Source organism: Lepisosteus oculatus, chromosome 17 (genome assembly GCF_040954835.1).
Source record: "Lepisosteus oculatus isolate fLepOcu1 chromosome 17, fLepOcu1.hap2, whole genome shotgun sequence".
Classification (NCBI taxonomy): Eukaryota; Metazoa; Chordata; class Actinopteri; order Semionotiformes; family Lepisosteidae; genus Lepisosteus; species Lepisosteus oculatus.
The window spans coordinates 20473518-20495380 of record NC_090712.1 but is presented as its reverse complement, the minus strand read 5'-3'; the positions used below and the strand labels follow the sequence as shown (position 1 = coordinate 20495380).

The following is a 21863-nucleotide window of genomic DNA, read 5'->3' as shown; positions in this document are numbered from 1 at the left end:
GGTGTTTATAGAGTGCTTGATGAAGCAACCCACTTTTACATAAAAATACAGGTAATAGACTCATTTTATTTTAATGAGGCTGTGTCAAAAAGAGGGTGGTAAAGAACGTTTATTTGCCCTATTTTATACAAGTGTGCTTTTACAGTATTTTCTGGGTTTTATTTTTTCAGTTCTTCCTGCACAATGTTATATTAGCAACTGTCATTTTATTTTCAGTATTTATATCACCTTAAAGCAATCATTTTAAAGAAAATTAGGCTACCACTTGTGGACCAGACCTTAATGTGGAGAGCAAATTCTTAATTGTTGTCCCAATGCGCATCTCTTTCTATATAGTGGAAATGGATAAGTGTAAGGCTTTAGCTGGGAATGCTTTGATAAATCCTTATCGGAATTGTTAATTTACTCTGTACACTGAATGCATCTACTCACCTTATTCACACATGAGTAGTGTATAAATCATTTCACTCCAGATGTTATATTAGAAGTAGGATTCAGATTGCTACCAAAGTCTTCTCAAATATATACAGTATATTGGGAAGTTTCTATCACTGTACCTTAATTTTAGGATTATTTAACTTCACTTACACTTGCATCACACTGTATTTGACCATACTGTCTGTCCCCAAAGGGTCTATTCTCCCTGGTCTACACATCAAAGTTCTCGTCCAGGTTAAGATGCTTCCTAAGCATTCAGAGAGAAGTTATTTGTGCAGAGTATTTCATAGAGGATATGAAATACCAAACGTTCATGTTATTGATTTTACAAACGTTGCTGTGGGATCTTGAAATGCTGATGACAGCACATTTCCAAAGTGATATTGTTGGAATGATTTACATTTGACTCGCTAGAGGTTTTCAGACATGGTGAAGGGTGGAGACAGAATGGTAAATTATCCTGTCCAGGGTTTTCAGAACGTGTACACAAAATAATTACTCCGGAGACTCCCTTTTTGTAGTTTAGTCTTTGCTACAAATACCCAAGATCAAAACCAGCAGGCATCACTTTCAGGTCGTCCTTAAAACTAGTTGGGTTTGGTCCTTCTCTCCCCTCTTTTCTTACCTGTGGGAGAAAAGTTTCCTTTGTTGTGTTTCTTGGATTTTCTCTGCTTGTTTGGATTTTTTAAATTATTGAAAAGATTAATTTAAATATATCACGCATTTGTAAGAGAAAAGTTGGTCCAGAAAAGGTGGCGGTTCTTGTCTAAACCACGATTCTGGCAAGGCAATGGGGAATAATTTGCTGTCCTCGGTCAGCTCACTTATTGAAGGAAGACCGTTGTTCCTGTGAAATTTACAAACAAGAAAGTGTAGGTTTCCAGTGGTTATTGACATCTTCTAGCTAAGATTCTGTACTAGAGGGAGGAGAGCACAAAGAAAGGATCAAAAATGAACCTATGGACATTTTAAAAGTTTTTTGGAAAACTGTTTTTGGTTGAGAGAGACATTGGTTTCTGCTGCAGAGAAGCAGTTTACCTACCCAATTATTTATATAGAGGGAAAAGAGTTTTAGTTAGAGGTCCGATAAAGCTAGAGGGTTTTGTGGTTTAATTCTTGCAGTGTTTGGTTTCCTAATAGCATTGTTTATCTGTCTTGTTTTAATGTCATATACACATTCATTACAGTGCTCTAGGTAAGTGAATCCTGATAAAGAATAAATTCTACAATTTCCTTACAAAAAGTTTTTTTTGTAAATCTCTTCAGGTTAGGTTTCAACAACTTGTCTTTGAATGCAATGTATTCCCTGCGTTCTTTCTGTCTTTGTTAGATAAGAATAAGCATTATGAAACACAAAGAGAGGGACACATATTGTACAGGGAATGTGAAAGGTACTGACGGTCCACATCATTGCTTGGGATAACATAAATCTGAATTAAGAGGCAAATTATATTAATGTAAAATAATTTAAAAAATGTTGTGCTAATCACATTTGCATAACACTCTGTTGGAATAAAGGCCACATACACTGAGCATTAGAAGAAACTTAACAATTCTATTCAAACATGTTTTCAGAAAAACCAAGCCACAGATTTTGGATATTGGTTAAATGCCTTACATGTCATTTTGATTAATTTATCTTTCATGACTGATTGTAATGCACTTAAATTACATCAACTATTGCATAAATATTAAATTACTTCACAAGGGACAGCTGTCTGGGCACAGGTGATAAGGTGATTAAACCTGTTGCATGTCAAGTCAGGTAACAAAAATAAGAAAAACACAGAAAAGAGCTAATATGTCCAGCTTACAACAGTTTTAAAACTTTCTTTGGCACACATTGCTTTTTGAACTTTCACACATATGTTTATGCTCAAAGAAAGGAATGTAAACTAGTTCCACAAAACAGTATCTGCAAGATAGTTTTATAACATGTGCTGAAGATGTACTGTACATATTGTGCTGCTGCTAATGGTGGTCTCAGATCCAGCCCATGCCTTTCACAGTAGACCCCTGGTGATGACAAATATTAATCAGAGTAATCGTATGTATGTCATATGTCTTCAACAAAATGTCAGTGGACCTTCTCTGTAAATGACTTACAAAGATGTGAGTAAAATGAAAATTTGTTGCAGTAACAGGTATAAGTGGTGAGTTTCTTTGCCCAGTATATAATAGATACATCCTAACCTTCTCCTTAAAAGTTAAGATAGAATTTGCAAAGCAAGGTTTCACCATGGCCCAGAGCTTTTGCTGAAACGATTAATTCTAACCTAATTTTCCCTTGTAAATCTGAAAACCCAATTAGGATTGACATAGTTTCACAAATTACAGTGAAAAAAACCCTTGTCAGTATTTTTGTACTTCATAAGGGTCAGTGAATGAGTGAGTGATTGCATATTGCATGGATGGGTAATATGCATGTATATTTTCTAGTTTCCTAAAAATGCTTTGCTTTACTGTATTAGCAGTTGGCCAGTCACTGTGAAATTACTTCTAATTCTACAGAGAGATTTTTGTATATCTGCTTGTTCTCCCACTGGGAGTGTCTGCGAGAACTCAGAGGTCACTTGATTGTACCAAAGCTCCATTTGTGAAGAAGCCAGACCCAACACCCCATATAAAATGAAGTTTTGTGTCTCGCAATAGCTCCCAAATGTTTGGGGATGTCATGTGCAGAGTGCCCTGGAGGTGCGAACAACAATGTTCATCATTCATAGGAATCAGTATATTCACAATTCTTTTCATTCGTCAACAGAAAATTGTCTCATGTTTCAAGTTAAAGGTGGTGTTACTGTGAAGGTGTTTTTTTCTACTACTAAAGTCTTAAAGGCATGATCCTACTGTTAGGATTAAGTTTATGGTTATGGTGAAGGTTTGTGTACTGATTCTGAACAGGTTTGTGTTAATGTTAAGAGTAAGGTAACGGATGGGTTTAGAATTGGAAACACTTTAGAGGATTGTCATGAGATATCTTAGACTCTTCTCACCGACTCTGTTCAGTCAAGCTGGAGATTTCTTCATTGCTATAAACAGAGGAGGACTGATGTAGCCAGTAGCTCACCTCTGACAGCAACAGGCTTTTATTTTTGGAAATAAGCAAAATTCCTGTACAAAAAAATCCCCAAATTTTCAATTGATAACCAGCAGCATATGGTATATTGATGCCATATACGGTGCAAAATCAGACAATTTAGACAGTTTAACTGTGGTCAACCTTGGGCCCTGTTCCCACTTTATGTAGCTAAAATCAGACACGAGAAAAAAATCATACCGCTGTTCATAAGATCCTGGCTATCTGGAGCACAGAAACAAATCTTGGAGAATTTACAGATTTAATTTTGTAACATAACATCATAACAAGCATAAATCCTGAATGCCTTCATTCCCTCCTGTTGAGACCTCCAAAACTCCAGAGGATTTTGCTCACAACACATCCAAGCCAACCTGGCTGTATACTGTATAGTATATTACAATACATTTGACTGATAGCATTAGGGTTCAACAATTACACCTGTACAAAAAGGAGAGTCTGGGAAGATAAGTGATCACCATTATTATTGGGGTTAACTAAAATATGGCGCACAGTGGCTCATTGGGATAGCCTCGTGCTTCTCCTTTGACCCCACATTAGATAAAGTGGTTAGAAAATGGATAGATGAATTACTAAAAATATAATTTGGGCATTGTCAAGAGATGCTTTTCTCTCTTTAAATTGAGTTATTTGCCTTCAAGGCCTCTAAAGGAAGTATTGTCCATGAACTTAAAGACTATTCACTCTCTCAGGAACTCCAGGGCAGGTCTCTAGAATCCTGAGGTTCATCGGTCAAGTGTTTTCTTAATTTCATTATGACTGAGGTTGCATTTATTTAGATGCATTCACTGATAATTAGATTAATTTAGCATTTTGTTTTATTGTTCATACAGTATCTCTTTAGCTGCTGGCGATTTCAAAATAATGTATTCTTTCAAGAATAATATCTAACAAGAAATCAGTTTTTAGGTGGTAAAAATGGTCTCCTAAAACAAGATATGAATTCAGTTAAGGGTTTTTTAAAATATTAGGGTCTTAGCTGGAATGAAAAACAACCCTAGTCCTGGAAGATTTGTTTTTCTGAGGAACACTGTTACACTAAGAGACAAATATTGAGGACAACAAGACTAAAAAATACCATAAACTACCACATGCAAAAATAGGCTGTTCTTTTGAACACAGTGAGTTACATTAAACTGATGACTGCTTTCTAAACAAGGAATTTGCCAAAGTGAATAAATGTGTGGTGAACATCCTGAAAGCATTATGATTAAAAGCTCTCAGTATTGTATGTAATCAAATCCTCACAAACAGTACTTTTTTTCTGCCAGTTGTATTTTACTAAAAGTGAAATGTTGGATGACAGAATGATTTTAAAATTCAATTTACTTTTTTTATTTCCACATTGACACACTTATCTCAGAACAGAAAGTACACAGAGAATTCTTATTAACACATCATTAGGAGCAGTGGCAGAATAATGTGATTGCTTGCTAACATAGTCATGTTATTGTTTTAAAAAAATGTAGGTTATTTTAAAAAGGTGTTTTTTTTCTCACCTAACTGATCCAAATCTATATTAGAACACAGATGAAGAGTGTATGGTTAAAATGAATAACCGGTTTTTTTCAGGTCGAGAAGAAAACTTCGGGGATCGTTTTTTGCACGTATTCCTGAATGATGGAAGACCAGTAGTGAAGTTTGGTTGCAGTGGTATCCATATTTTGACTGCGTGGGCAGATCAGAACATCAGCAATGATAAACTGACACCAGTCACAATACGGTAAGCACTGACAACAATACAGATGACACTGCTACTTTCACTATGACACTCTTAATCCTTAGCAATATGAATCCAAAGGTGAACTGACAGTAGTTCATAATACTGTCACTTATGTAGTTCATGATGCTCAATATTAAATAAAAAGTGCTGATCAAATTCCTTTGTCATACTTGTTAAGCTCATCGCCAGCTAAATCTGAAGTGAATGAAATCTGTAAATTCCCAGTGGTTACATCTTAATACGGCTTTCTGAGAACATAACACTGTCAAAAAGAAAGTCACAGTGAAATGTTGCAAGACTAATTTTAGATGAATCCCCTTAATACGTTTCCTTTCTAATTTTGCCTTATATATGCCGTATTTTCTGTGCACCATTTGTCATTTTTATGTTAGGATTTTTAGTCATATATCATATTAGCAATGTCAGTTTTCAGACCACATTCAGCAGTATTCATTATTGAATTGGTTTAAAATATTTACTTTTCTGTGACGGAGATCACATTGTTTCCTTAAATCATGAGATATCGATGGTGTCGTTGAGATTAGAATATTATGAAGTCTTGAATCTGTTCAAGCCTGGCTACAAGATCATTGATGCTAGAGGAACAGTAACTGTTAAAGCTGTGTTGTTTCAGTTGTAATGTATAGTGTTAGAATTCACTTTTAGATATCTAAATATCTAATTTAAAAAAAAAACTATATAATTTTAGATATATATATATATCCTCGTATAACACTGACTTTTCTTAAATAGATTGTCATTAAATTCTCAGAATGATAATGGTTTTTGAATAACATACAACAAGTTTTGAATTTTCATAACTATTTGTTCATCTAGTTGCCTCCCATCATTCAGTCTTGAGACTGCCCAAATGATGGAGTATAGCAAAGCCATCTTAGAAAATCATTGAAGTTAAGGTGAAGCTACAGTAGCTAGCTGATTTCAAATTAGTGTCTACCTATCATGTAAGAGCAATGGCAAAGAGTCTTAAAATAGAAATTGTTTTTGTAGGAGAACGTTTATCACTGAGTAATCATGCAACTTGTGTTAAGAGATCTGGGTTTATGTGATGTGATCTGTGTACCACTGCAGCTGTATCTGTCCATTACTCAGCACAGCAGGACAGTATGTAACCTGTATAACATCAGTTATATAACAGTGTAAAATGTTCAGAGGATCTCCTGACATACTGTGTCTGTGCTGATACTCTGTGACATTCATAACCCACAGACAGGCACTTCAGTGGTGTTCTCCAGCACTGCTGATTAGACCTGTTTTTTTCAAAAGAGCACAGAGGACAGGTTAAAACAAAAAAGGAAAAAGGGGGTTTTACCCTTTGTTATTCTTCTTCATTGTGCTGTCCATCTTTCACAATGAATTCATTAATTCACAAATGTAAACTAAAAGTTCACACCAGCTATAGTTCATTTAGTCACTCCTGACATTTAAATCTGTTCTTTTACAAGCCTTCCACTGAGATCTTTGAAGATCTCCCTGTAGAAAACTTTCTTAAAATCGTGTCTTTGCTCCTCCCTGTTAGCTGGTTTTCACATAGAAACAACGCTACATGGCTGTGACAGCTCAGAAAATTCCCTTTCAGTGAGGCCTCAAACTGTGTATGAAGTGTTTTCCTGTCAAAGAGTGTTTTCTTAAGTAAAAGAGTATACTAATTGTTTAGGTTGCATAACATTCTTAGAGCTTGTTTGGGGCAGGCATTGAAACTGAATTAACTGAAAGTTGAATTGCCAACAAGACCAACGTACAACAGGTATACATCTGGATGACATTATTTGTACCTAATTCTCAAATAAAAAAACATGTTTTTTGCATTTCAATCGGTATATTCAGTTAAGAGATTATAAAACCTGCTGCAGTGTTAACAGAAAACTCACTACTTAACATTGCTCTTCTTTGCAAAGTGCAAAGTAGCACATAGAGCATAATTACAATTGTTTTGATACTCTTATTCCCATACACAGGATCATAAATCAACTGGAGAGTGGCGACAACATTGAACCACTCATAAAATGCATTCTGGCAAGAGAGATGGGATGAATATTCTTCAAACATTTTGTCAAGAAATACAAAATTGAATGTTGTGAAAGCTGCTGACAATTTTATTCAATTCAGAGACATTTCCAAACCATGTGATTAATTGCTACAAAATATGAATTAGAACTTGATTAAATTATTTCCTGCATTCAGCTTTTGTGAGCTGATTGATTGAAAGACCTATTGTAAATGCAGTTCTTGCAATCCTTTCTCTCTGGAAAAGCCACTGAAAAATGTTTAAGAGGGAGATGATGATCAAACATTATTTTTGCAAATCTTTGGAAACAATCTTTTGCTGGTGACACCATAGATTGAGAAGTTTTAGATTCACAGTTTCTTCCAACAGAAAGTTAATGAACCAAACTGCAGTGTTATCCATCTGTCCACATACTGTACCTGTAACCCGTGTTCAATTTGAAGTGTAGAACTGGGGCAATTAAACCACTCCTGACAGGGCAGAGTAATTAGAAGAGGCTGCTCGTTTCTCTCTGACTCACGGAGTCTAGGAGTCAAATCCGGAGACAAACAAGACGTTCGGATTTAAAGAGCCAAGTCAAGCTTATCCTTGGGGATGTTGAAGATAAAAAAATAAACTAAAGGTCTATATGAAAAAATGGAAAGCATGCAAGCTCCATCATGCCACCATGATGTTTATTGTTACAATGAAAATAAAAACCTGTCGCACCACTGCCTCTGCAGTTTTCACTATTTTCAAACACTTCCCTGCAAACTGACCGGTAGTGATCTATGGAAGCAATAGTTCTTCAATCACGAACAGAACAAGTAGGGCCTCCCAAATAAAGTGTCCACCGGAATTTAAAATTTGTGTTATTTGATTAAGATTCTGTTGCAATAATAGATAAAAGCCTTAAAGTATTCTGGGTAATTGCAGATTCAAGAGTTACCGAGTCATTTTAATTACGGCAGATAATTCAAGGCCTACATGCTCTAGTTTTTTATGTGGCCAATCTAATGTACACTGTAAGTGGATTTCTGTATTTTAACTACTTAAGAAAACTGAATATATATATCTAGTGCTTCGGTTTCGCTCACTGTCCAAAGACATGGTGGTACAGTAGGTAAACTGGTGTCTGTAAAGCTGGCCCTCGTGCGGGTGTTTGTTTTTCTCTGTGTACCTGCGAAGTACTGCAGCCCATCCTGAGTATATCCTACACTGCACTTGTGGCCTGTCCTGGAAGAGTGGATCAGAAAGTGGCTGGATGAATATACAGCATATGTGTACTGTTCTGTTAAAGAGATATTTGTGAAGTTATCTATCAACTGTGTTCCCAAAACAGCAAAATAGTCTGCCCCAGCTTCTGTGGTTATGCATTCCTGAAGAATTTAAGATAACTCACCATTTTGCACATGATTTGTGCATATACTTTGAATTATGCATGGCTATTTAGGATTCATTTACAAAGCCATCATTTATTATCCCTCAAAACACCTGAAGGAAGGTTTTGCCAAGTTAATATGCTTCACTACCTCCCTTGCAGGCAGTCATAGGGCAGAAGTGAGATGTCATGATCCAACGTTTTCTCTGCTGTGGAAGAGATGCCCCATGAAAAGTAACAGAATAGCCCAGCTGCTGAATTCCACACTGCAGTAGCATTCGTGGCAGTCATTTCAGAGCTTACCTTCCATACTGAGTGTTTCCAGGTGTGTGTAATATTCCCCTAAAAAGAAGAAGCTCTGACTTACGTGAGGTGAATTCTGTGCTTTATATGTGAGGTCCCTGACACAATTTCAAAGTGATATCATTTTGCTGAAGACAACTAATCATTGATGAGTATATAAAAGGATTTGGGAATTTATATCTATAAAAGGAGCCATAATAATCCCATCAGGCTGTTTCACATATTGGGAGGAAAAGGAGATCAATACTAGGTAAAAGGAGCAAGGAGTAAAACTGAAATACTTTGGTCTAGCTTTAAAAGCATTCCAGTACCACTCCACCAAAGGTTTTGTCAATTAGCATTGATACCCTCAGCTCTTCTCACCTTAATTCTTTGCTTGGAAACGGAGCCAGAAAGAAGAAAGTGTCTTTGAATTATTTTGCTTCTGTTTGATGAAAGATTTAAAAGAAACTCTTTACGAGATGTGTCAAGGTTATGGTACTGCCAAATTCTTTCCAGCTATCATATCCCGTTCCAATTCGAAAAGCTCCAAAAGCTAATACATTGAATAATTGCTCTGCTTACAACCATAAAAGACACTTCATAATGTAAAATATAGCAAAGGCTACATTATAGCAACTGTTATCTACAGTATGTTGTTGAGAGATGATGTACAGTAAGTATGCAAGGATTGAAAATTGTTATATTTGAAAAATAAGAAGAATTAAGTCCTTGTTGTTTTACAGCCAAATTAATTTTTGTTTACAAAATATTTTTTGAAATGCGAGCATGTTGTTGAAGCATTCTGTTGTCGGAGAATCTAATACGCAACACCTTTCATCACTAAAATTCACTCCTGATCCTGGAAGGCTATCCTGTCTTCTGGTTTTCATTCCAGCCTGGTCTCATAAGGACTTTATCTGAAACAAGTATTCACATTGTTTTATTAAGTTGGTGAGGATTATAGGTTACATATAACACCTGGTGGACTGTGGCCCTCCAGGAGCAGGAGTGAATATCACTGCCAATCCTGCTCTGTAAGAAGAGCTAAAATTAGAGAAACTCATTCCCTCCACTTTGTGAAATAACATTAGACTGCTTTTCTTATTTCAAGAAAGTTTTATTTTATACCCATTAACTTTTGTTTAATTATCACATCACATTCCAAAATCAGGATGTTCTGTGAAACCAGTGTAAAGGTCAAATAGCCATGCCAATTTTGTCATGCTGAACTTCTGTACAGGAAAGGGAATACTGCTCAGTGGGCTTCCCAGCTGACAACAGAATGTGCAGCTGAGAGATCATTAAATATAGCTACTGTTTCAGAAATGATATGGACCCAGTACTAGTACAGTTGTTTGAAGTGCATACTATACTACTCAGTAGCATCAAATATAATTTCCATTTGTCAGAATGACTTGCCGGAATTTCCATTATTAAAACACTTCGTTCAATTTTATAAACTTAAGTAAATTCATCCTGTTTGTTTACTGTTTAAAATGTTGTTTTAATGTAGTAATCTAGCTACCCAACATTTTTATTATAAGATATACAATTTGGGAGAAAGGCTTTTTGTAATATGATAGCAACAAGAACTTCAGTGGCCATAAAAATGTGTCAGATTAAAGAGTGATATCTTCATGATTTATTACTTTAATTTACCAAATTAGATTGTAAACTTCCTACTTTCTCCATGGAGATGTCAGTTTCGCCATATCACAGAAGAAATAGGAGCTGAATAAAAGATATAGGCATAAATATATCTGAATTTAAATGAAGAGCGGTTTAATGTTGAGCTGACAAGATTGTTTTCTTTGAAAACACATTTTGAGCTAAAGACCAAAACATAATATCATGTTTTTCTCTCTAAGAGGTTTTTTCCCCTTGCATACAATTATCATAGCTCAGCATTGTTGTTTTTTTTTTAACTGCTTAAAGAAATAAAAGGGTCTAATAACAATTATTTCCTTGTTTTTAAAATATATATTTTCCTTGGCTGGCTATCTGCTTCTAATATAGCAGAGACTTTTATGCAATGGAAAGCAAATAGCAAGTATTTTATTTTTCTGAATATCTGTGTAAAATGTACTAAGTTGCAATATAGATATAGTTGTGCCTCAGTGTGAGGGGTTTTCTTATTTATCTACATGTGTTTTTTAATATGTATCAGAATGATTAAATATGTTAGAAGTCCTTGAAATGAACATTTAAGAAATCTGACTTTCAGGTCACAGATAGGATTTTATGTATAAGACAGAGCTTCTTTTAGATAAAGTCTGAATCACTACTGGGCTGGTTCCAAAAAAGTAGCTGAAATTCTGAGATTTAACTCATTGTAGTAACTGAGCTGGAAATTAAATTTAATTTCTGTAACTTTATTGAAAACAGAATTTCTTTTAGTATCCTTACACATTAATGCCAGTTGCCAATCTGTGTTTCCCCGGGAATCTGTAGTTAAGAGGCTACATCAGCACATTTATCAGCTCAGTGTATTTATAAGTACAGGTAGCTTGGCATGAAACAGAGATGAAACTCCAGGGCAGTGTCTGAGCTGGGTAGAAGCTTGTGCAAGCCAGAGGTGCCCAACTCCAGTCCAGTCCTGGAGGGCCACTCCCCAGTATATACAGTATTATAGGTCTCTTTAAATCCCCATCTTCTTGAGAACAAGGAAAGGCTTCAGCTCGTCTAATAATGAAAATAATGAGGTCAAAATGGTAATTAAGAGCTCAGGTGGGGAAGACAAGAAGAAGACTTCTGGCCCTCCAGGACTGGAACTGCATACCCCTGACATAAGTGATCTCTCTTGGTCTTTGCTAACAGTCCCAAGAATATACTCTAGCTGTTCAGTATCTTTAAAACTGACATACATATTCACTATTATTTGCTGGCTTTACAAACTCAATTATATTTAACCATTTGTTTCATTTGCCTTGGGAACATAAGATCATAAAAGGTTGCAAACAAGAATGTATTGTTCATTACATCTTCCTCTTTTGCTTGCTGGTATTTTTAGTGTTCCAAAGATCTTATCCAATCATTTCTTCCCAGGAGTCCCAAATAGTAGCAGTAATAATAAAAATTAAGCCCTCTTTATTTTATATACTGTAGCACCATCCATGACACGGCATCTCAAGATGACTTCAAATAAAATTTAAGGCAATAAATAAAACAGAACAAAAGCCTACAGTGTTTCAGGCAGGAGGGATATACAATACTTAAGTCTGAACATGTTCAATGTCCTTTTCCCAAAAAGCAGTCACCCATACTAAGGCTTCCCAGGTACCGTAAATAATAATATTACGTAAGGAACAAGTGAAGGTGTATTTTGTGCTGAAAAGAGAAGAAAAGAAAAGTAACCTTCTTTGGGTTGTATTTCCTTCCTTCTCTTTTCAGCAGGGAAAAAACCTGTACTTGTTCCATTGCAGCCTCAATGGTGACGCAGCTACCCATCTGAACTACTTCATAATATTACATAAACCTCCTTTGCCTGGGAGGTGGGAAAAGACAATGGCTGCTTGGGAAAAGAAAAATCTCACACTGAGTGAGAAAGCCACTGCAAGAAGATGAATCTCCTGGGAAGGGCTGTGGAAGGTGCGTCTGAGGCTCTTGGTAGGGGTGGGGATGCTGTTGGAACAGGGCTGGTGCTGGTGCACCCATACTGAATGGAGTGAAACCCTGGTGCATCTGCATCAAAGCCTTGCGCATGTGTTTGATTGCCAGCTTTAGTTCATCCAAGCTTGCCTGTTGAGACTGTGAAACAGAGCCGTGACTGGCCAGTCGTCTCTGCCTGCTGGATTCATGATTGGCCCAAGTCTTGGGTTAATAATGCTCCTCTACCTACTCGACGTGAATGAGAGCAGCAGTCTGACACGGTGAGGCAAATAAATTCACAGGTAGGATTTCATCTCTAGGTTTATGTAAAATTAAGTTACTTAAATGAAGCATAGTATTCTGTTATACCAAGAGGAATAACACATTTAGACATAGTTGACCTGAAGTCCCAACAATAGATAAAACTAACCTCATATAACAAATAACACACAAAAATTCTGCTTTTTATTTTAAAACAATTATCCAGCATTCAATATATTTGTGTGGAAAAGTAAGTGCATTCATTCAGTAACTTTTCGCACTCCCTTTAGTAGCAGTAACTTGAATTAAAGGTTTCCTGTAAGAGTTGACCAGTGTGTTGATATGACCTGTAAGGAATTTATTTACAGAAATGCTTTAACTCTGTGATGTTTAAGGTCTGGACTTTGACCTGGTCATTCCAAAATTCTGAGTTTCTTCTTTTTAAGGCATTGTGTTATAGATTTGCTTGTGTATTTTGGATCATTGTACTATTGTATAATCCACTTTTGGTTCAGCTTTAGTTTTCAGACAGATGGTCTCACATTCCTCTAGAAGACACTGTTATTCTGAATAATTTATGGTATTACTTAATGATAGGAAGGCATCTAGGTCCTAAGGCAGCATACCAACACTCCACCACCACTGTGCTTGATGGTTGGAATGGAGTACTTTTTGTCAAAGGTGTTTTGTTTTCACCAAACATGATGTTTTGCATTATGGCTAAACTTCTCCAATTTGCTTCCCCTGTCCAGAGCATCGTTCCTGATATTTTTTCATTCAAGTGCTGTTTTGCAAGCTTAAAACAGTGTTCTTCTTGGAATGCAGGGGTTTCCTCCAGGCTATCTTTCCGTGAAAGCTATTCTTAATCAGTCTTTTCCTGATGTTATACTCCTTAACTCAGACATTTAACATAGCAAGAGAGGCCTGTAGATCCCTGGATGTAACCTCGGTGTTCATTGAAATTTCTGGGAGCATCATACAGTCAGATCTCGGAGAGAATTTGGTAGGACGGCCACTCCTGGGTAGTTTGGCAATGTTCTTGAATTTTCTCTATTTTTAGATTATCTTTCTTGCTATTGAATGTTGAACTTTGTATTGTTTTGGCAATGTCTTTGTAACCCTTCCCAGACTGATAAACGGCAACAGTTCTTTCTAAGACTGTCACAGATTTGTTTGGCCTGGACATGACGTTTTACCAAAAACCTGAGTGCTTAAAGCCAAACAGACAAACTGTGTGACTTTATATAATCACCTGATCATTTGCAGGTTTTGCATGTGATTCTTCATATCCTCTGAATTGCAATGGTAAAACTAAGGATGCACTTAGTTTTTTATACAAAGATACTGGATGCTGGCTGATTTCTTTTAATTAAATAAAGGTTAAGTTAAATTCTTGTGAATGACACTGGGGGTGAAATTGTACAGCATAATGGAGCCCTTAACACTAGCTGGCTAAGGGCCACTGACAGGGTGATTTAAAATGGATTGGAAAAGCAAATCTGAATTAGCACACCTGGTGTTGCAAAGCTTAATTGTATGCTTAGGCTTATAAACAGAATCTGGAAGCTCCTGATCAAAACAAATGGCAGGACAATCCAAAGTGCCCAAAGTGCAGTTCTCAAACGGACAGACGATGGGTGATAAGGTGCAACATGTGGCCTGTTTTAGCAAACAATCTCTTTTAACAAGATATTGTTGAAGGAAATCCTGTTTACAATACTAAGCAAGGATCCCCTCCCATTTCCATTTGTTTTCCTGGGTGTATGTTTCCCAAGTGGTCAGGATTTAGTCCATTAAACCTAAATTAGCAAGAGAGTGCTTTATTGCAGACCTCACTCCTGATGGTAGATCTGAAACTGCATTGTTTTACATTTTCACACTGGGCCTTGTTTCTTCACCTTGTTCTTCGTTACATTCATAAAACTGTGAATTAATTGTAATGTTTCAGCTTTTAAATCAAGCTCTAATTGTACAAGCCCAATAGAGTAAAATTAATGCACTACATTTAACATCTGCACTTAATAGCTTGTTGTAATATGGTCCTGGGTCTTTGCAGCTCCACTCTAAGGGGAAACTGTTTGTTGTACATACTTCCACCATCACTGTGCAGACCCAGTATCACCTGTCATAAGGAATTAGTCATTCCTCATTTGGCTCTGCAAACTCTCCTCCCTGAACTGCTGTCAGAGTATTCCACTGTCATTTATTTACCAAACTCCAAGCAGAATTGTGATGGCATGCTTTCAAGACATTCAATTTGCTGTGACTTAGAGGAAAACAGCACCTGAAACAGGCACAGAGAGAAAGCAATAATTAATAGAGACAAACAATGACTTGTAACTGAAAATCTAGCATAATGTTTCTAGCAGAGCATTTTTAAAGAAGTGACCACATAATATATTGTATTTGTGGTCTGATTGTTCTTAAACTAACACTATATGTTTCTTTCAGATTAAGAGAGTGCTTTCTGCACAGCTGAATAAAACAGATAAGTATAAAAATGAATCTATGATACAACAGAAGCTTGAAAAATAAAGGAGCAAAAAGATTGTTGAGAAATAATTAAATTTATGATGTTTTTGATTCTTATGGTCAATTAGAAAACGGCAAAACATTGTATGGTGCATGTACTGTAATTGTTTGAAAGGCAAAGTTATCATTGTATTAGACAATCTTCCATTAATGAAATGCACAACTATCAACATTAACCGGTTAATACTTAAACAAACAACGTTGTATTTTTGTGATCAAGAAGTGAAGCTTAAACAGGTTGATACTGGATGCAAGCTATGTCTGTCCTTAGCCAAGAATCTCAGAGTTTTCTGTGACAACACCCAGCTACAGCAGCTGTCATCGATTAGAGAGGAGCCACCTCTGATGAACAGCATGACAGTCCTGCTACTCTGCTGCACCATGCAACAGCTTGACCTTCCTAATAACCTGCACTGGGAAATGAAAGACAACACAGATATTTTATGTGAAAATTAGTCAGTGCAGGTGAGGATTGAGCTATGCCAGATTTTACTGCATTCAGTCGCACAACTGGGTCTAAGACCCCTATTTGTTTTGTATTTTTAAGAGACACTTATGAGATAATTAATGTCCCCTGAGCAAATACTGCATTGTTTATTTATTGTATGATAAATTAAACGTTTTATCACCATGATTGATTATTTATTTAATATACTATAGTTATTTATAAGATGGATAAAATTAGTTTTGCAGCAGAGAGAACTGACATTGCTCTACAAATATAAATATAGCAATCATTTGATTTCACTGAAAGGCTACATGTCAAGGCCTTGTTTAGCTTCTATGATCTGATGGGATCAAGCACCAAGATGTTCTGACTCAAGGTCACCGTAGGATGTACTGAATTTGAATTCTAATGTGTTGTGTGTTTATCTTATTGAGATTGTCCAAGTTGTGGTCTGGTAAAATTCAAATAAACAATTAATTGTAGTACAAGCACAGAGGAAATAATCTGGTAATAGTAATTACAAATAATTACATGTTAGTGCAGGTGACTGCAGCTGACTGGTTGTAATCACTGGGGATCATTTCTGGGTTTTGAGACCAGTCGACGTTACATTGGCACACTGGATGTGTTATCATGCTAACCCAGAGCAGTGGCTGTACTGCTAATTCTGTAGAAGAAAATAAATCCAACACATTTATGCACACAACAATAAAAGCTTTGTAGATTATGAACAGTTTAACTCACATCACTGAGTCTTAAAAATGTAGCAATGACAGGAAGAGAAACAGGGAGGAGAAACTGACTGCCTGAATAGTCACAGTGAAACTAATTCAGTGCATTACAGATTGTGTAGCACTGGTTTTATGGGTGGCCAGTAGCAATATGTGTAGAGGAAAGCTCTTAGGTGAGACAGCACATGCTAACAGAAGGATTCGACAGCTGCAGTTCTTGTAAAAAAAGAGCAGAGAGATGCCTAGTACTGGGAAAGGACAATGTGATTGGAAAAGCTGTTGATGGCTACAGGACTCTTTGTAGTTCTGTACTCTTAGCTTCATCTTCATCAAGATGCTGTGCACTTGCTGATGGTAACTTACTTTCAATTTATTGACTTCTCCTTGATAAAACATTAATTGCTCCTGCAAAGCCTCAACACAATAATTAAAGAGAGTATCTTTAAGGCACAACTGGTCAGTATATGATAAAATAAACAAACATAGAGCTACTCTAAAAGTGTGGGTGGGGTTAATGCTGTAACATTGGAACAGCAAAAAAGTTTTTTTTCCATCCTATGTGTAGAGGAAAGCTCTACATCCTTCTAATTTCAACTTGATAACAGTTTAAGAATTGTCATGATGATCGTCTATACAATAGAGAAAAGCATTTTGTTGTATTAGACTAGAGGTCTGTTTACCAATATTGTATGAGCCATTACACAGGGGGCACCTTAAAGTGTGTGGTGCAGTAACCAAGGGGCAGCTCAGTTTATCTGAATCTGAACATCCAAATGTCCGATACTCAAAATATCTGAAAACCAGTCACAACTATGGCATTACTGGTGCACTGCTGGAAGGGACAGTACAAACCTTCGAGAATGATAAAACAGCTCCAGGTATGTTGTATAGACATTACAAGTCAAAATAGTTATTTCTTGAATCATCTGATAAACTTCCAGTTTGCATAAAAATGGTCAAGTAAAATGCATAATAATATGACTGAATTGTAAAGCATCAGATCCTCCACGACTTCAGAGTTACTGTCCTTAAGCCAAATGTTGCCTATAAATGTTATACAGGTATATTAAGACAGATCTGTCTCTTGAGAGTCATGTTTGTGATTTTGTCATCTGATGTCAATAGTTGCAGCCCCTCAGGGGTCATTCTGTGCTTATCTTACTCCCTGTGGTTTCAGGTGTAAAAGAGGACATATAATTTGCCCGGCAGTACTACGGTCTAATGCCACCCAATGCAGGCACTGGGAGTTTCTCTGCAGGACCTATTTTTTTCACAGATCACAGCTGGTAAGAGTTTGAGAATGAATAAGTTACAGCTGTTGGCAGCATTACTAACTGTTGTTATTGGACGAGAAGTTGTGTCCTAGGGGAAGAGAATGTAATGCGACCGAGCCATGGGAATGCCAAGGGGCGGACCTCTCTCTCCCAGAAGTATGTGCTTCTAAGCAACCAAAGCTGTAGTAGCTATGTGATCTAATATGATGCAGATGTGGGCAGTCCCATAAGTGCAGGTGGATACTTCTCTGTGAGGACACCTAGTTAGGGGAATAGTTCTGATCAGCTTCAGGACTGAAAGGTAGTAAGGTCATGTCTCCCATTTGCATGCTCGGTAATGAGCAGTAGACCAGGCACAGCAGGGCATGACAGACCTGCTGATCCAGTGTACAGCTTATGTGTCAAACTGTCTCATGCTGAGACACGGCAGTGAGAGTGGCCAGGCCGAAGCTGAGAGGGACAGAAACAGCTCGGCATGTGTCTGTATGTCAACAGAAGATTTGAGATGCTCCTGCTGTCTGTGTAGAAAGAAGTTTGTCTGGGAAATGAGAGAGCAGAAGGCTGTATATTGTGAGTTGATCTGCACTGAGTGAGAGCAGACGGTTGCATACTCAGCAGCCTCAGATTCAACAGAAGACTAGTGGCTGCATATGTGAGTTAACACCAGAGAGCAGGGAGGTAGTAGAGAGGCCTTCACTCCACATGTCTAGACATGTGGTGGCAACAGAAGTGTAAAGGCACTTAGAATGCATGTTTGAAAAGACTGGGACTTCTGGGCACAAACGAAATGCACAGGAAGATGTATGTGTGATATGTGTGAAGGCAGTTGTGGCTGGGTATGAGAGGTGCTCCAGCAGATGCAAGTGCATAGCCTTGGACAAGAGGTTGAGGTGCTGGAGTTTATGAGTGACATGATTCTGGGGCTCGAGGTTGAGCTCACGGCGACAATATGATGTGATTGTTTGAGCATGCAAGACCCAGCCCAGTGGCGCAGAGTGCAAATGTCAGCAGCTGGAGGTGGACACTAAGTCCAACAGATAACTGGAGCTCTATGAGTGAGCCAATAGCCGTGACCATGAGAGCAAACTGCATTAGTGTGAGTGAGGCTTCTGGAGGAATATGTCATGGAGTAGGACTGGACACTATGTCTACGAGCAGGGACTGTCCCTAGAAAGAGTCATCGAGATGCAGGGGAAGGCCCCCTTAGAGTAGCAGCCTTGGTCACTGCTGTGTCGGGCCTCCATTAAGGTAAAGAAGCTGGTAGACCAGTTCCAGCCAAATAAGAACAACAGAGTCACAGGTCTTCAACTGCGTCTCCCTAAAGGGGCTTGTTAGAGTGAGAGAACCAGCAGTGTGAGGTTTGCTGAGCCCAAAAACCTAACGAGAGGCTCTGCAATGTGAGATAACCTTGAGGATGACCTTGATAAGGAACCAAGGCATGTGTGACAAAATGAGGCCATGTGGATGACACTGAGGGTGGTCTGTTAGTGTGCAAACTAGCCCGAATGGATCAGGTCTAGAACAGGAGATAACCCAATGAGGGGGTGCATGAGAGCACTGCTCTTGCAGGAGATTATGTGTAACGGGAAAACTAGAGTGAAAGCAGGCTATGATATTCATCTTCATTGTGGGCCTGCTGGGATCATGTCTTTAAGTGATGGCCACAGCATGTGGCATCACGAGAGTCAGAGTGCATCCTCGTCTCAGAGCGTGGCATTAACATTTAATTATAAATTTGTACCATTGCTGTAATGTGCTGATCTTTTCGTTTAATTCTAATGTGTGTTATGCAGATATTTATCCACAACAATCCTCATATATAGACAGATGTGTGTATGGTTGTATATGTTTTCATTTGAACATTAATTGGAAATGACAGAATATCTGTGTATTTCACACAGAATCATTTCATATTTTATATTTATTCTCAAAGTTGACTTTTTAAGTGCAAAAGATTGATCTACCTGTATTGAGGTGGTACTGTGCATTGTGCACTTCAAATAAAAAACATTTTTTGCATGATTTATTTCACATTATATCTCTAAAAATTTATTAAGTGGGCTAAATTAATGTATTTCTCACACCCGAAAAGGGCTCCACAGCCGAAACGTTGTTTCCTTTCTTCTCTTTTCAACATGGAATAAACCTACTACTTGTTCCTAAATCAATGTATGCTATTAATGTATGCTATTTTGAAAAGTTTCTGGTATCCAATGAACATAGAGATCACTTATCTTAGTATTATTTATTCTTTATGGAGAATGTGAAACTGAATGGCTCTTCTTTCCAGTACTACTTATTGTCTATTACATATCAAACTCTCATGTATTTTTATCAAATTGAACTATGCTATACTTTTAAACTGCATGTTCATCACCAAAAATAGACAATCAGCCTTCATTAAGGTCTCACAAAGAAGCTTATGTTGTCATTAAGTGACATCACCTTTCTCACAAGGTCAAAGGTGATTGAGCCTAGCATAGCTTTTAATAATTTTCCCTTGTTATCATAAATGAACTGAGTTTGTAGCAGGAATACCTAGAAAAATATGCAGCACATTCTGTGAAGTGACTTCTTGTCTTTAATACTTGCAAACTTAAGTGGTTCAGTTGGTGAGAAAATCTCTACGCTTTCTAAATCACACGCAGTTTCTTACTTGACAGCTGGATAGTCCGTTCCCTTGACAACTTCTTTGGTTAATCATGGGTGTAAATAAGTTCCTGTCAACTCATTTTGTGGAACTCACATCACAATGTGCAATACATACAAGATACAGCTCCAAGTGAAACTAGAAGTCTGATTTTTTTTTCTTTTGACATGTAATTGTATAACAACAGATGAACTTCAAAATAAAAACATAGTACTATTGTAACATATTAACAGTTATTCCTACATATTAACTAAGTGAAAATGAAAATCTCCTGATAGACAGGTTTCAAAACCTCTGTGTTGTCATAGATGCTTTATCACAGCTCTTGTCTTTCCTCACCAGTTGTACTTGCAAATAGTTGTAAGAAAATGATTCCCTTCAGAATATATCACTCTCCAAAAAAGCTTTTAGGAGTATAAGATCTCTCTAAGATTTATGTCATCAAAACTCTTAACATTACAATGCATTAGATGATCTGAAATGTGGGAAAGAATTCAGACTTTCAAGTAAGTATTGTTCTAATTGTCACCAATCAGACCTGGTTCTCAGAATATTTCCATGGGGGCTTAAAAATGTGTTTCTAATGGGAAGGATCAAACGTATTTACAAAGCTCAGTGTCTAGTGCCTGTCTCACTAAATAAGAATCTGCATGTATAATGCCCATATCGTAGCTTTAGGCAGTGAAGTGACAAAGATTCCCTGTCCAGTTGTATCAGTTTAATACCTACTCCAAATTGTAACATTTATTTTCCAGACTAAAATAATCCTTTTAACGAATAAAGAAAATGAAAGAAATCTTGATAAACAGACTTTGATATAAATGCATGTCGATTTTTGCTAACGCAGTACAACTCAGTAAGAGAAAAAGATCACATTATTTCCATTTACTGTCCATTTTCACTCAGTGTAATTTTCATTTCAGTCCTGAAGTCTCTGCCACAGTCATTGTTTTTTAAGTAATTCTGTCTAATCTTTGGAGGATAATTTAAAACTCTGTATAAATAAGAGCTTTAATACCAAGCTCTAGAAGTACACGAGTAGCATTAATCCACCTACTTGTTGCTGTGTTCTTCATCCTGGCCCAACAATTATCCATTGCTGTGTGTCAAGCTTATCATTTTTGTCACTGTTTTCCTCCCAGTGTTCGAACCCTTTCCTTTTGTTACCTCTTTTTATTCCTAAATATACAAATTACATTTATATAGATTGTATGTGTCTGTGTAACATACATGTATAAAGGTGTGTACCACTGGCCTCATAGTGTCTTTCAATGGATGTAGCAATGGAATGTGAATTCCATGCCCTGTTCTCTCATTCCTTCTTCCTACTGGAATATCTAGAATGTAACACTTTTAATGTGTATTTCAATCTCCTGTTTTAGACCAGATTTCGAGAACAAAACATAATTACACAAACCCAACGAGGGCTGTCAGTCACCAAAACCCA

General features: G+C 37.1%; 1 protein-coding gene across 1 annotated transcript in view; it reads left to right on the top strand.

Annotated features, from left to right (window-relative positions):
* eys (eyes shut homolog) overlaps positions 1 to 21863 on the top strand; it is a 352522-nt gene that overhangs the window by 279088 nt on the left and 51571 nt on the right. The window contains exon 40 of the mRNA XM_069179989.1: positions 5108 to 5258. Within this exon, the coding sequence (XP_069036090.1) occupies positions 5108 to 5258 (151 nt within the window). The remainder of the gene's footprint in view (positions 1 to 5107; positions 5259 to 21863) is intronic.